At 38.7% G+C, this 14819-nt stretch overlaps 1 protein-coding gene across 1 annotated transcript in view; it reads left to right on the top strand.

Moving 5' to 3' along the window:
* Window positions 1-359: 359 nt before the first annotated feature.
* LOC126236307 (lysophospholipid acyltransferase 7) overlaps window positions 360-14819 on the top strand; it is a 146801-nt gene continuing 132341 nt past the window's right edge. Inside the window, exon 1 of the mRNA XM_049945517.1 lies at window positions 360-640. Coding sequence (XP_049801474.1) covers window positions 429-640 — 212 coding nt within the window. The 5' untranslated portion in view covers window positions 360-428. The remainder of the gene's footprint in view (window positions 641-14819) is intronic.

Below are 14819 nucleotides of genomic sequence, written 5' to 3'. Positions count from 1 at the left end.
GTATCAAAAAAGGATGATCCTGCCACTTCCTTGCATATTTATACTTGAAAATATTTTATCTCTCTTTATATAGCATAACAACATTTATTTAAGTATTCATCATTTATTAGTATATTAATGTGTGTTATTACGTACAGAGGTATATTATACGTAAAACTGTTAATATTAACATAAAAATCCAAATATCTCTTGCACATTGTGCAGCTGTAGATGAAAATGGATCAATAAATCAATGTTTAAATTTAAATTTCTTAAAGCTATCGATTGTACCAGAGAGTTTCGATACATCTTTACCTCTCTCAGGTGTGATATGCAGAGATCGATTAAGGGCGTCAAACCGTCAAATATGAGACTGAGTGTGCATGTGCAGATAGTGCAGTGTTTACGGTGTTTGGTATTTTGTGTTTTTGTTATTGTGTGAAACAAAAATGGAATGGGATGATGTTTTATACGTATCGTTTCTTTTATTCAGTATTTTATTTGGTTACGTAATTCGGACTATTAGGAGCAGAGAAAGAAAGAAATACATCGCCACATTTGTTGGACTACTTGTCGTTTACGCCGTAGCCGGCGTACATATTTTGCACCCTCTGTTTTCTACGTTGGTCAGTACGATGATTATCACTCGTGGAAATCGTAGGTAATGACCTTAAACATGATGTGACAACGAGTACTGTCATAATAGCTAACAATTTTTGCTAGAATACCCCATGAGTTTACAAACTACACGGGAGACTGTCATGAAATGTTTTTTAAATACTCCTAATGTCGGTACGATTTTGATCTCACGTTGGGAAATACGCTTTAAGAGGATGTAGCGGCTGCCACAAGAAACTTTTAATCTGTCCCTGAGGAATCACATGCGTTGCATAGTATGCAAAAGAATGAAACTTGCTTTCTTGGTCCAAAACAAAAATTATATCAAGATGTTAGAAGTAGTCACAATCAAGCTACAGTAGCCCATTACAAACAGTATTGTAAGGTACTTAAAAATGTTATTAGGAAAGGAAAGAGTATGTGGTATGCAAATAGAATAGCTAATTCACAGGATAAAGTTAAAACTATATGGTTAGTTGTGGAGGAAGTGTCTGGTCAGCAGCACAAGGTCGACAATATAAAGTCAGTTCACAGTAAAAATATTTCTGTTACTGATAAATCAGATATATGTGCATTATTTAACAATCATTTTCTGAGCATTGCTGATGAATTAAATAAAAATTTAGTTTCTACAGGAAATCGTATAACTCTCTTGGCAAATGCCTTTCTGAGATTGATGTCGGAACTACTCCTCTGTGATACAGACAAGGGGGAAATTGAGTCAATAATTAAATCACTGAAGACTAAGGACTCTCATGGTTGTGATGGAGTGTCTAGCAGAATATCAAAGTACTGTGTTGCACATGTTAGCCCTGTATTTAGCCATATTTGTTATTTTTTCTTTAGGAATGGTCAGTTTCCTGGGCGATTAAAGTACTCAGTAGTAAAGCCGCATTATAAAAAGGGAGAAGGGGATAATGTAGATAATTTTAGACCTATTTCTATGCCATCAGTGTTTGCAGAAGTTATTGAAAAGACTGTGTGTAAGGATAATTGATCATTTTATATCATACGATTTGCTATGAAATGTACAGTTTGGCTTTAGAAGTCGTTTAACAACTGAAAATGCTATAGTCTCCTTTCTCTGTGAGGTACTGGATGGGCTAAACAAAAAGTTTCAAACGCTTGGCATATTTTTTGATTTAACTAACACATTTGTTTGTGTTGATCACAAAATATTGCTCCAGAAGTTGGACCATTACGGAATACGCGGAGTAGCTCACAGTTGGTTCACCACTTACTTTCGCAACAGGCAGCAAAAGGTCATTGTTCCCAATGTTGATAACGGCTGTGATGTGGGATCTGAGTGGGGTACTGTCATGATGTGGCGGGGTGCCCCAGGGATCAGTGTTGGGGCTGCTCCTGTTCCTTATTTATATAAATGATATGCCCTCTAGTATTACGGGTAACTCTAAAATATCTCTGTTTGCTGATGACATTAGCTTGGTAGTAAAGGATGTTGTGTGCAACATTGACTCAGTTTCAAATAGTGCAGTACATGACCTCAGTTCATGGCTTGTAGAAAGTAAACTAATGTTAAATCACAGTAAGACTCAGTTTTTACAGTTTCTAACACACAATTCAACAAAACCTGACGTTGTAATTTCACAGAACAGGCATATGATTAGGTGTTCAGATAGATAGTAAGCTGTTGTGGAAAGCCCATGTTCACGATCTTGTTCAAAGACTTAATACTGCCATTTTTACTATTCGATCAGTATCAAAAGTGAGTGATACTTCGACACGAAAATTAGTCTACTTTCCTTATTTTCATTCACTTATGTCTTATGGTATTATATTTTGGGGTGACTTCCCATTCTACAAGGATATTTTTGGCTCGGAAACGGGCGGTTCGCGCAATAAGCGGTGTGTGTTCACGAACCTTTTGTCAACCTCTGTTCAGGAGTCTGGGTATTTTGACATTGGCCTCTCAATATGTATATTCCTTACTGTCGTTTCTTGTTACCAATATTAGTTTATTCCCAAGAATAAGCAGCTTTCACTCGGTTAATACTCGGCAGAAATCAAACCTGCATTTGGATCGGACTTCCTTAACTCTTGTGCAAAAAGGTGTGCAGTATACTGCTGCATCCATTTTCAATAAGCTGCCACTCGAATTCAAAAATCTTTGCAGTAATCCACGCGCTTTCAAATCGAAACTGAAGAGTTTCCTCATGGGTCACTCCTTCTATTCTGTCGAGGAGTTCCTTGAAAAATTAAGCTGATTCTTATTGTATTGCTGATAGCATTTGCTTAAACTTATGGACTGACCTTTTTCAGGTTCATGAACATTTATTTTTATCTGTTATTACTTTTATGTTGTAATTTCATGTACTGACATGTTCCATGACCTTGAAGATTAGCTCCTCAATTTGGTCCTATGGAACTTGATGTGTAAATAGATAAATAAATAAATCCCTACAGAGAAACACAACAGTGACATCATGGTATATAGGAGACTGATATCTAAGCAAATATACAAAATATGAATTGCAGTCTTGAATATGTGCAACTCTTTGCACCTCGCTAGTGGTAGCTGAACTACATCCATTTTTTTTTATGTTCCATGGGCGTTTGAAGAATTGGCTCCACCAAAAAGCTTTCTCAGGAATAGCGTTGAATATTTGTAATTGCATATGATTGCTTGAGCTTTTGTTTCTCAGTAAGCAGTCAAATGGGACTGAGATGACCCTGTTTGCATACCAGTAATAGTAGTTGTAACATCAAGTGGCAGTACATTGTTTGTGTAATTATCTTCATGAGTGCACATTTACACAATTATCATTAAGTGTTTTCTGCTTCTCTACCATTGTTTTTTGATTATGGTAAGTAGTCACCTGGCATTGTGTGTTACTTATCCCAGTCATTTTCTTAGAACTGCAGGTGTACTCAAAATATTGGCAAGCTTTTCCTGTGATATCATATCCTTATTCTTTCACTTTGCTCCAAAAATCTGAAACAGATATTATGAAACACAAATACAACTAGCTGATATTAGGCAGACTGGTATTCCTTCTCATTAAATTACCATGGTTTGGGATCACACATCCTCTGCCACACAATAAGTGAATGAGTGAAGATGATGATCAGAAGGGAAATTTCCTTTAAAAAATTAAAGGTAAGATAACAAACATTAAGAGGGCACTGTTAAAACATGCTCAGACACACAAAATGCACAGCCACCAAAACGAGCAGCATAGAACAAAAGTGCCAACAAAATGTCTGAAACAAGTTTCCAGAAACATATGAAGTTTATGTCACAGATCTACACCTTCCAGTATCTGTAATACAGAGCTAATATAGCACATGACTGGCATAAAACTGTTGCTCTCCTCTCAGCCTGTGCTGGATATATGTACTGGTACTTACTGGTAATCAAGATGGTATTAGGCCTGTAGAAGGAAAAACTCAAAACTTGGTAACCTTCATTTGAGAGATGGTATTAACTGAAGTGTTCACTCTACAGATTAATATGTCACCACATCTAAGATTTCTTATGCACATTCCTTGGCTTCGTCAACTCTCAACAAAACTGTCACCGCCTGAACCAGACTTCGGCCAACACTGCAGATTAGTCTGTCATCACGACCTACATCCCAAAAAAATAAGATACACACAAAAGAAATATTGTCAGGGTTCTGTTCGCTTTGTCTGCACACTCATATAACATGACATCATTGCGGTATGGGCCAGAGCCGACAACTGGTAGTGGTAGGTTCAGTTAACCAAAAGATGGATTAATAAATGCAATCATTTTTAAGAATAATGAAGACCGGGTCAAATTTCATAAAGTAGTGGTGAAGGAAGACAATAGTGTGTTCGTTAAGATAATACCAATTACCTAATGCACAAGGGAGTTAACTATTCCTTGCCATAGTCCAGTGCAAAGTAAAAGTCGCAATGGAGACAGACTAGGATAATCAAATAAATGTTTATAAAGCAACGTGTCATATTTACCAGAAGTCCACATATTTCGCATGACAATTAGACAAAACCTCTTATTGGTGATTCTTCCACTTGCAAGTAATGAAGATGCAGTATTGTTGTAGAAACTGAATTGTCTCAAGTGAATTAAATTTAGCCAACATTGTTGCCTACACTAATACAGCAAAGACCAAATTATCCATGCATGGTTGGGCAATTTTTGAAAAAATAAAACTAACGATGAAGTTATAATTAGAATGAATATTTTGTGTAAAATACACTATTAGGCATATAACTCGTGTTTTATCATGTACTTCAAGATACTGAAGTCTGTTGATCTATTCTTCTACATCTGTTGTCAGGACATGCAAAACAAAATTCATTTGTCCTTCCAGAAAGTGAGGACTGTATTGTCAGGAAAGAAGTGAGTGCAAAACAGAAACAAATTATTTCACAAAAGTGAATTGAAAGCAAATGGTATTTCACACAGTGTGTTTCAAGCATATGTAAGACTGTCTGTCTGTGGCATGTAATGTCCGCCCCTGGTAGCTGAGTGGTCAGTGCGACAGAATGTCATACCTAACAGTCTGGGTTCGATTCCCGACTAGGTCGGAGATTTTCTCTGCTCAGGGACTGGGTGTTGTGTTGTCTTTACCATCATTTCATCCCCATCGACATGGAAGTTGTGAAGTGGTGTCAACTCGAAAGACTTGCACCAGGCGAACAGTCTACCCCTACAGGAGGCCATAGCTAGGGTGACCAGACGTCCGGGTTAATCCGGACATGTCCTCCTTTTTAGCTCTTTGTCCGGGGTCCAGGTGGATTTTTACAGTGTCCGGCTTTTTCACGAAGTTGAGCGTAATACAGTTAAATTTACAATTCGTCCCGTTCTGTTGCTCTTTTCTTAAAGTATCAATAATTGTTAAGGAATGTATGTATGTTATGTCTATAAATAATAAACTCAGTTATTAAAATTGAACGTATGTTTGATGGGGAATACTGCAAATGAGGGTACCACCTGTCAGCTTTGGACAAGTCACATGAAAGTAGCCAATCAGGAGTGGTGTATAGGCAACCGTCTTTGTTAAATGTTAAAACTATGCGTAAATATAAAAACAATTGATGCTACACTGTCACCACAATTAATGTTTTTAATTTAAAATTAAAAAAAATATATTGCTCTGGGAATCACCACCTGACCACCAGTAACAATTAACTACTAGTTTTACTGGTAATTCCTGGCAGTCATGTTACTTATCCAAAGCTGACGGTGGTATCCTCATCTGCAGTTGACCCGTTTGATGTGTTCTCTTTTTTTCTTCCTTTGTCCTCCTTGTTGAAGCTGTTTGTCCTTCTTTTTGAACAATTGCATCTGGTCACCCTAGCCATAGCCACACAGCATTTCCATTTATTGTGGCATGTAATGTGTAAGTAACGGAGCAGGATTTCAAGTGCGAGAAACAGCAAGTTTTGTAAATGTAGTAAGTAGTTTGTACAGTAAAACAACACATGGTTTTTTTCAGTTGTCCATTCAGTCTCAGATCCACGATAATGTGGATACTTGGGGGTGTCCTGTATTAAGAATTAACAGCAGTACAGAATAATAAGGCAGTACCACATGTTAAAAACCATTACTTGGTGAAAAATCCTCACCCTGCAGTTTTCTACAGTTTGAACTGACCAGAATTTCTTTAAGGGAGGTGGCACACTATTTAAGTAATTGGCCTCTCATTCAGGGAGGCAGGGTAAAAATCCACAGCCAATCATCTGTATCTAGGTTTTCTGTAGTTTCCCTAAATCACTGAAGGTAAATATAGGATGGTTCTTTTAAAAAAAAGACACAGAAAATTTCCCTTCCACATTCTTGTCCATCCTTAGTTTGAGAAATATCTCTGACGATCTTGTCAGTATGATGCTATCCCTTGGGCATTAAATTAGTCTTTAAACATTTCTTGTAATATGGTAATAATGATTGTCCTCTTTAAAAACATCTTTTGAAATTCTTTGAAAGAAAGACATCTCTTGAAGCTCTAAAGTCTTGTTTATGTAGCTGTTGAAAATGATCACAGTTTGGAGCGACTGTGTTTGCTGTGTATACCAAATGGGAAATCAGATAATTATGTCTGTAAAATATAGGAGTTGTGGATCATTTCTTTGGTATGGAATGAATGCTCACCACTCTAGTCCAGATTGAATTGTGATTTATAGAGGAAGAGAATTTGTCAACATCCAGTATGCTATTAGCCACATTGATGAGGCATCGTAGGAAGAGGTGTAGCAGATTTAGTATAAGAGATGTCGCTTAGAAAGGACTGAAATGCCACCTTGCAGTGTAAGGCTTAACCAAAGTAAACTGGGAAACGACAGAGCCAGGGTTTTAAAACTTCATACCACTCTCTAAAAGAAATATTTTTCGAGATCAGCAACATTCACTTTAAGGGGATTTGGAATGCCCCAGGAACCACTGTAGCCATTGACATGAAACTTTTACAGGACATTAAACTGTTTGTTTGGAATCCATTAAACTACAGTAATTGCATTTTCAGCCACTGCTTTCAGGAATACAATTTTTTAACTACACGGTTAAAATTCTGTGTACTTTTTTTACATGTTATCCTAAATAATTATACATAACATTATGTTATTCTTTTAGTTCAGTAGACTCAGGATATGTATCTTATTACTCCCTGAAAATTTAAATACTTTACTCGAAGTGTTTTCTGAGATTTATGGAAAATGTAAATTTTCAGGAACGGCTTCTAAAGTTTCAAAAGACTGTAACTCACTTAATATATGCTTAATTTTATATTTTTAGTAACTCAGAAGCACCCTGCACCATGCTGTATATCATCCTCTTGATCTTTTTCCTTGTTTTTTCTTTTTTCTGGACTCCTTAGTGGCTAACTGCTGCATACCCTGCTTCATCAATGCGAACCTTGTCCATCTGTTCAAGTTCTCTGATGCAGTTTGCTCCAGGATTAATTCCCATATGCTGTAGCACTTTCACCGTACCAGTGTTGCCATCATTGAAAGCAATAACAGCATCACTGACACCCCCCCCCCCCCCCCGGCAACTTCAGTTTCTTCATTCAAATAAAAACCTTTTTTGGTAAGTGAGTCCATATAAGATTATTGAACAACTCATTGGGATTTTGAGTCTGACCATGCAGACACTTCTTCAGTAATTCAAGATTTGCCAGGTCTCTGTAAATAGGTTTTATGATATCCATGATTGCTGCTGGGATGGAATGTTTATGGCTGTATGTACTGCTTGAGTACTGGGCATTGCGGCAATTGCACCACGAATCAGGTCCAGGAGGGCAAAGGTGTGTACTGGCTTTTCATCATTTGAACACATTGTTTCCCTTTATTCGAAAATCTATTACCATGAAACACGCGTTTCTTAAAAACACTTCGTTCTGGCATCGTACTTGACTTTTTAAGAGATTTACCAATCTATTCGTCACTTATCCATGGAAAAACATTAGCGCTTCGACATACAACACGTGTTTATACTATGAAACATTACAATACTGTTTTTGACAGTGCTACCAATACAAAAATGTAATTAACCTTTATAACACAGCAATCCACAGCCTTCTATATAAAAAAAATTACTGATTTTGTTAGATCTTGAAGTAATGCACATAAAAATTTTAACATTTTCAACCAGTGTAGATTATATGTAAAAGAAAATAAAAAATACTTCCAATATGAGTTTATAAATGATAGATATATCATTTTAATTGCAAAATTGCAAATTTTATGAGATAAAAGTCCGAAAATGTGAAAAAAATTATTTGCCCTTCTAACTCGCCTTCAACAAGTAAAACGGGAACAACAGTTTGGATTCCGACAACTGTTTTGAAATGAGACAGGGCCTTTTATCGAATTATAACTTTTTCCATACAAGTTGATTAACTGGAAATCTTTAGTGTCAAGTCATGACCAAATGTTATGATCATTTAAACCACAAACTGTATATATGCACTAACAAAGGGTGGAGCTTGGGAAAACAGTAACAGGCAAATCAGGTAAATACAATTTTCCACCACTTTTTGACAAGAACGTTACAAATATGCCCCACTGGGCAGACTCAACATCGAAACAGCCATGAAGCTGAGGAATTCAGTGAGTGAAGAAACAAATTTGATATCTGACAGTTTATTGTTTCCCTTTTTTTTAAAAAAAAAAAGAAAATGTTCAGGACCAAGAAAATGTACCCCGTTAAAATCGGTCAGTCAACAATGCATGGCTAAAATTTTGAGCAGGAATAAACATCTTAAGCACCAGATGTAAGCCACGCGATGCACACTAAATACTTTTTCTCCTACAGGATTGACTGGTAGCGCTAAACAATAAATAGAACCCAGCAGGGCGAGGACTTGACAAAATACAGTCTGTTTGCATCTATGCATGGCACCTATGAGATACAGTTAACTGTGGCCGAATCAAACAAGAGATCCCTAAAGCCAGTGCCATTGCAGCCCCATACATTGACACAGAAGGGGGAGTGAGGTTACCACATTAAATAAACTACTACATCAAAGAACGAGCCATTTACAATAGGATTAGCTTCCGAGAGTAATTTAAAGAAACTTGACCAATTTAAAAACATGTACACTGTTAAAACAAGGGGTACCAAACTTGCATAGAATAACTGGCCACTTAGGCCCTTAGAATAAGGAAAACAGCAGTTAGGTAAAAGAGCTACTAGACGACAATTACAAACGTTAGCGAGTGGCAGCCTCCATTGAACACTTAGGTCTGTAAAATAAGGAAAACCACAGTTATGTAAAACAGTTAACAGTTTACAAGTATGTAACTTGGCAGGTGGGACTCTCCTCAGCAAAGATGGCACAGGCTGCCATGGCGAAGGCACTATGGTCTGAGAGCCCCATAAGGCAGAATACCACACACTGTGTGATGCTGGAACAGGCATGTCTAAGTCCAGGCCACCACTACACACTCAACACTGCTGCAGTTACAGTGCTCAGCGCTTTGGGTATCAGAGAAAATGGTAGAATAGAAAAATAAATGCTGAGCATGAACTAAGAAATCTAATCAACCAGAAATTTGCAGCTCAGCTGGATTCCTCTCCGATTTACAAAGACACCGGGAATGAGACAGGTGGAGCAGTGAGATTCTCGCACTTCCGGAACCATCTCACTCACTTATAAAGGTTCAATCAATCCTTCCAAAGACAAAGTGTGTTTCTCAGAGCCAAAATTCACACTAGGTGAACAAGCAACAAGGTTGCTTAATTCCGTGGCCATGAATCACCTACCAAGTGCAACTAGATTACCACATGTCAAATTAATCAGTTCTGGAAGACTTGATTAAACTAGACTAGGAAAGCTGTTGTATCCACACAAACTACCCAGTGCCTGAGGTCAGCAGTTTTCACGATAAATGTAAGCTGTGCAACCCCTTACACCAAGAGAGGAGGACATTGACACCCAAGCACCATCGGTTCCAGCTCACTATTACCTATGGCATCTCTTCGCTTCACTAATCACATCGCCACCACGCCCCCTAGATAAACAGCGCTCTCTATAGCATGGTTGTGAACTCAAGCAGACAATTTGTAAGAGGTAAGGGAGCCAAGACAATTCAACCTCTCCCACAGAAACTAGAAAAAGGGGGAGAGGGGCTGCTCCTCTTTTTGTGTGGGATTAAGTAATTCTCCTTGACTTGGCTCATGTGAGTCACAACAATCTGCCTGTACAGAGATTCTGTAAAAGAATATCAACAAGACGTAATTTCTGCACAGTCTCAAAGGGACTGAGGAACCACAGAGCTAATTTACTAGCATAACCCACTTCCCCTTTTAAGGCGACATTGGAGTTCCAACAGAAACTCGTTCCTGTACTCTACCAGAAAAATCCTTACGACCACGATTGTAACTCCTCACTAACTTCTAATGGAAGTGCCAGTTGTTGCATCTTGCCCTCCTCGAATTCCACTGAATAATATCTTGCTAACCTGCTCTGGAAGAAGTTAGCTAAATGGGAATTCACCTGATAAGCAAATGTGAGCGAGCCCAGGGAGCCTTAAGAAACTCATGTTATATTGAACTAGGTTATTAAAAGATCGCACTGCCTGTGAGCACTCCCATGAAAAATTAAAATTGTCTCACTCCACAGGATGGTACGGTGATATAGTTAACAGCATGCTCTGAACACTTTAGAAGTGAAGGCTAGTGCGTTATCATTCACAAGAGTCCAAAGGTGGAAAAAAATACTTAGAAGGTGGTCATAACCTCGCTCATTGGAATCAACCAGCAGAAATGGTGAAAGGCATCAACAACCACCAGGACATACATGTTGCCAGCACAAGTATGAGGGAGGGATACTATGTAATCAAGCTTTCACGCTACACCCATCAATCTCCGAATATTCTTATGTTATGATATCCTTATGTTGCTGTAAAGTGTAGGCCAAGTAACATGTTTCTTAACCACAGCAGTGGTTTTATGGATGCCCAAGTGGCCATCCACAACGGTATTGTAAAAGTAATGGATTACGGGACTGACAAGCTCCATGGGCAAACAAATCATAGGTTCATGCTCACCGCGATGACTATAACAATGTAGGCCTTTGTGCAGGTTATACTCAGAGACTTGTTCCCCCCTGGTAATTCTAGGGTCAAAATCTTGCTTCCCCATCAAATTAGTAAAGAATACGGGGACCTCTGTCATCGTGCCTGTTGTCCAATCCTTGGAAGCCCACCCCTGCTGCTGGTGATCCTGGACCTCATCATCGATCATGCAGCTTAAGGTATCTGCCACCTGGTTTTGTTGGAACCCCTAATACTCCTGACCTTAAAAGGGAAAGGTGGAAATCCAAATTGCCCAGCGCTTTATTTGCCCAGTCTTCCGGTGACATGCCAGGACCCAACTCAGGGCCTGGTTATCCATTTCTAGAAGAAACTCTGTGTGCTCAAGATAAAACTTAAATTTCTCAAGGGCAAAGAGAACTGCCAGTGCTTCTCATTCATAAATGGAAAATTTAGTTTCAGGAGGTAAGAACTTCCTAGAGGCTTAAGCTATGGCACACCGTTCCCTGTTTTGTTCTTGCAGAAGAATGGCTGCTATTCCACAAGTAGAAGCATTTATGTGGACACTCGGAATGGGGAATAACCAAGACAGGGACATTACTAATGCCTCCATAATTGCCTCAAAGGATGCCTGTTCACTCTTGTCCCAATGGAAAACAACCAGGCAGCCCAGCTAACTAAGCAAAATTAAACTTCTGGGGGGGGGGGGGGGGGGGGGGGGATGCTATGCCAGTAAAACTAGCCACAGCCTTCTTATTCTTGGGCACAGGGAATCTGTGCAAATCCCTAGTGCCCAAAGAACTATGACAGGAACATAAGGCAAGCTTCTTAACAGGATGACTTGAAGTAAACAACCCTCTCCTGATAAGCCAACATTTACCCGGTATTCTGGATAAAATCACAGACCAAAATTAAATTGACAGACAAGTTCTCGACCACCAGCAAATTGATTGGCCATAAAAAGTTACCAGTGCTTTATTTGGCTCACAATCAGAGGCAACACCAGGCCAACATCTCCGTGAGCAAGGGAGCAAGAAAGGTAACTTACAGATAGCACAGTATTCAAAATGCCACTGGTAGTCAAGAAGGAAAACTGAGCTGCCAGAATCAATAAGTGGGCAAATAGGCTTTTGATTAATCTGAGTGCAGATGTAAGGTAACAACTCCCCTACCACAGTTTTAATATGGCTTAGCATTTTGAGCATGGGCATCCCACCTCCCAGAACATCCACATACCAAATGCCCAGTTTCATGGCACTGAAAATGTACCCTAGTCCTGTCCCTTTTTAAGGAATCACTTTGATATTGTTTAGCATTCACATGGACGTCCTGACAGTAACACTTCATACCACCTCGCTGTCGGTCTTCACAACTTAACATCTCAACCACGGAAACGAAGGCTTCCAATTCAAGGAAGGTGGAAGATCTTTGATTGAAGGTAATACATGAATGGCCAGCTGGCCTTGTACCCTCCAAAGTATTTGGGTTTCAGTGACCTGCTGCTCCAAGGTTGAGAATGTGGTCCAAATTTGCTCAGTAAACCTTGCCAAAGTTTCATTGGTGGCCTGAACCTGCGAAAAGTGCTTTCACTCAAATTAATTTTTAACATAGGGTGAAAGATAAAAACTCAGTAATACCCTTCTGTACACCTTTCAGTCCCCCATTCTCTTGAAGTAAAATATCAAGTTATATCCCCAAAGCATTAGTATGGAATTCAAACTTAACAGTAAGCAACAAAATTAATTCTACCTCACTCAGATTCTCTACTGAGAGTTGCTTTATACCTTGGAGCCAAAGACCCATAGAGTGATGCAATTTGCCCAAGATCCTCCCAGCTGATTGCTCAATCCCACCTACCACCTGAACACTGATTTTGAGCATTCCTGCTTCCCTCTCACCATTCCGAAGTCTTCCAAACCAAAACGGATTACGCCAGCTTGTAAATCCCACACCTGCGCATGCAAATCTTGACCGAGTTTAACCTGTTTGAAATAAAGTTTAAATTGCTGAACATCGCTCAAATGATTAGTTAGACTTGGATTCAGTAAATTTTTTTTACAGGTTGGTTGACTAGTTTCTGAAAAGTCTACATTTTGGCATAAGGGTGATACAGCAGCGATGCAGTGAGGTACTGAAGCAACTACCTCGGCTCTGGCGTGAATAGTTATGATCAACGGGCTGTCTAAGGCTGTACACAAATGATCCACTAACTCAATGACGCTTCGATCAAAAGGGAGGTGTCGTATCCTGGCCTCGTAGCCTCATAAGCCAAATTATCTTTCGGAAGAAAGGAATTAATAGAACAATGCATGATGCCATGTTTGGCAGTACTACTACAAATAGGACAATTAACTTCAACAATGATTTACAGAAAGCAAATACAATAAAACAAACAGCAAGGACTAAAGATGAGACAGGAAACAGTGGATGATCCAGTAGGGAAAATTCTCTACCTTTGAAATACCACTTTGCAGAATGTGACTTAACCAAAATCAAACCTGTGAAAGGACTGAGGCAGGGTTTTTAAGTACACAACATTAACCATTTGACGAACTTTACTACCATTAAAAGGACATTATATGTGTACTAACAGAAACAATATCTTAGATCGGCAGCATTCACTATAAACAGCAAGTAAAAAGGGAACAACTGTTTGGATACCAGCAACAGTTTTAAAATTAAACAGGCTCTTTTATCAAATTACAACTTTTTATAGACAAGTTCATAAACCGGAAATCTTTAAAGCCAGATCATGGCCAAAGATTATGATTATTTGAACCTCAGACTATATATATTCTAACAAAGGGCACAGCTCAGGAAAACAGTAACAGACACAAATGAGTTAAATACATTTATCCATTACTTTTTGACAAGAACATTACAGACTGGCCCACTGGGATGACTCAACACTAAACAACCATGAAGCTAAGGTGCAATTATTATTATAATTATAATAATAATAATTATTATTATTATTACTGTCATTATTATCAGTATTTTCTTTATATGAAAGAAAACATTCAGTACCAAGGAACCTCTGAGCAAGATCGGTCACAGTTAACAACGCAAGCCCAAAATGTTTGGATGAAATAAGTACCTCGAGCATGAGATTTAAGGAATAAGGAATAATTAAAAACAGTCTCTCAAAATGCTCCTACAAAAAACAGTGAACTGTGACCAACCCAACACGAGATCCCTAAAGCCAGTGCCATTGCAATCCCCGAAATTAAAAGGAAAGGGGCGCGGGGTGCTGCCACATTAAATATATAAAAACTACTAAACCAAAAGAATGAGCAGTTTAAACAGGAGTAGCTTCCCATGGTAATTTAAAAAACTTCACTAAGTTAAAAAAAATACACTGTTAAAACAATGGGCACCAAACTTGCATGAATAACTGGCTACTTAGGCCCTTAGAATTGAGAAAAAACAATGGTTACATAAAAGAGCTACTAGACTACAATTACAAAAGTTAGCAAGTGGCAACCTCTGCTGACCACTTAGGCCTTTAGAATGAGGAAAACCACAGTTACATGAAACAGTTAACTGATTGCAATTAAATTCCTTGGCGAGTGGCAACCTCCTTGGTGAAGTTGGTGCAGGCTGGTGTGGCGTGTAGAAGCACAACTGTGAAGACTACGGTCCAAGAGTCCCATAAGGCTGCATACTGCACTGTCTGTGAGCTGGAACAGGCTAAATGTGGGTCCAAGTCCAGGCCACCACTACACGCTCAACACTGCTGC

This window comes from Schistocerca nitens, chromosome 2 (genome assembly GCF_023898315.1).
Source record: "Schistocerca nitens isolate TAMUIC-IGC-003100 chromosome 2, iqSchNite1.1, whole genome shotgun sequence".
NCBI lineage: Eukaryota > Metazoa > Arthropoda > Insecta > Orthoptera > Acrididae > Schistocerca > Schistocerca nitens.
Note: the sequence above shows the minus strand (reverse complement) of the source record. Positions and strands in the feature narration are given on the sequence as shown.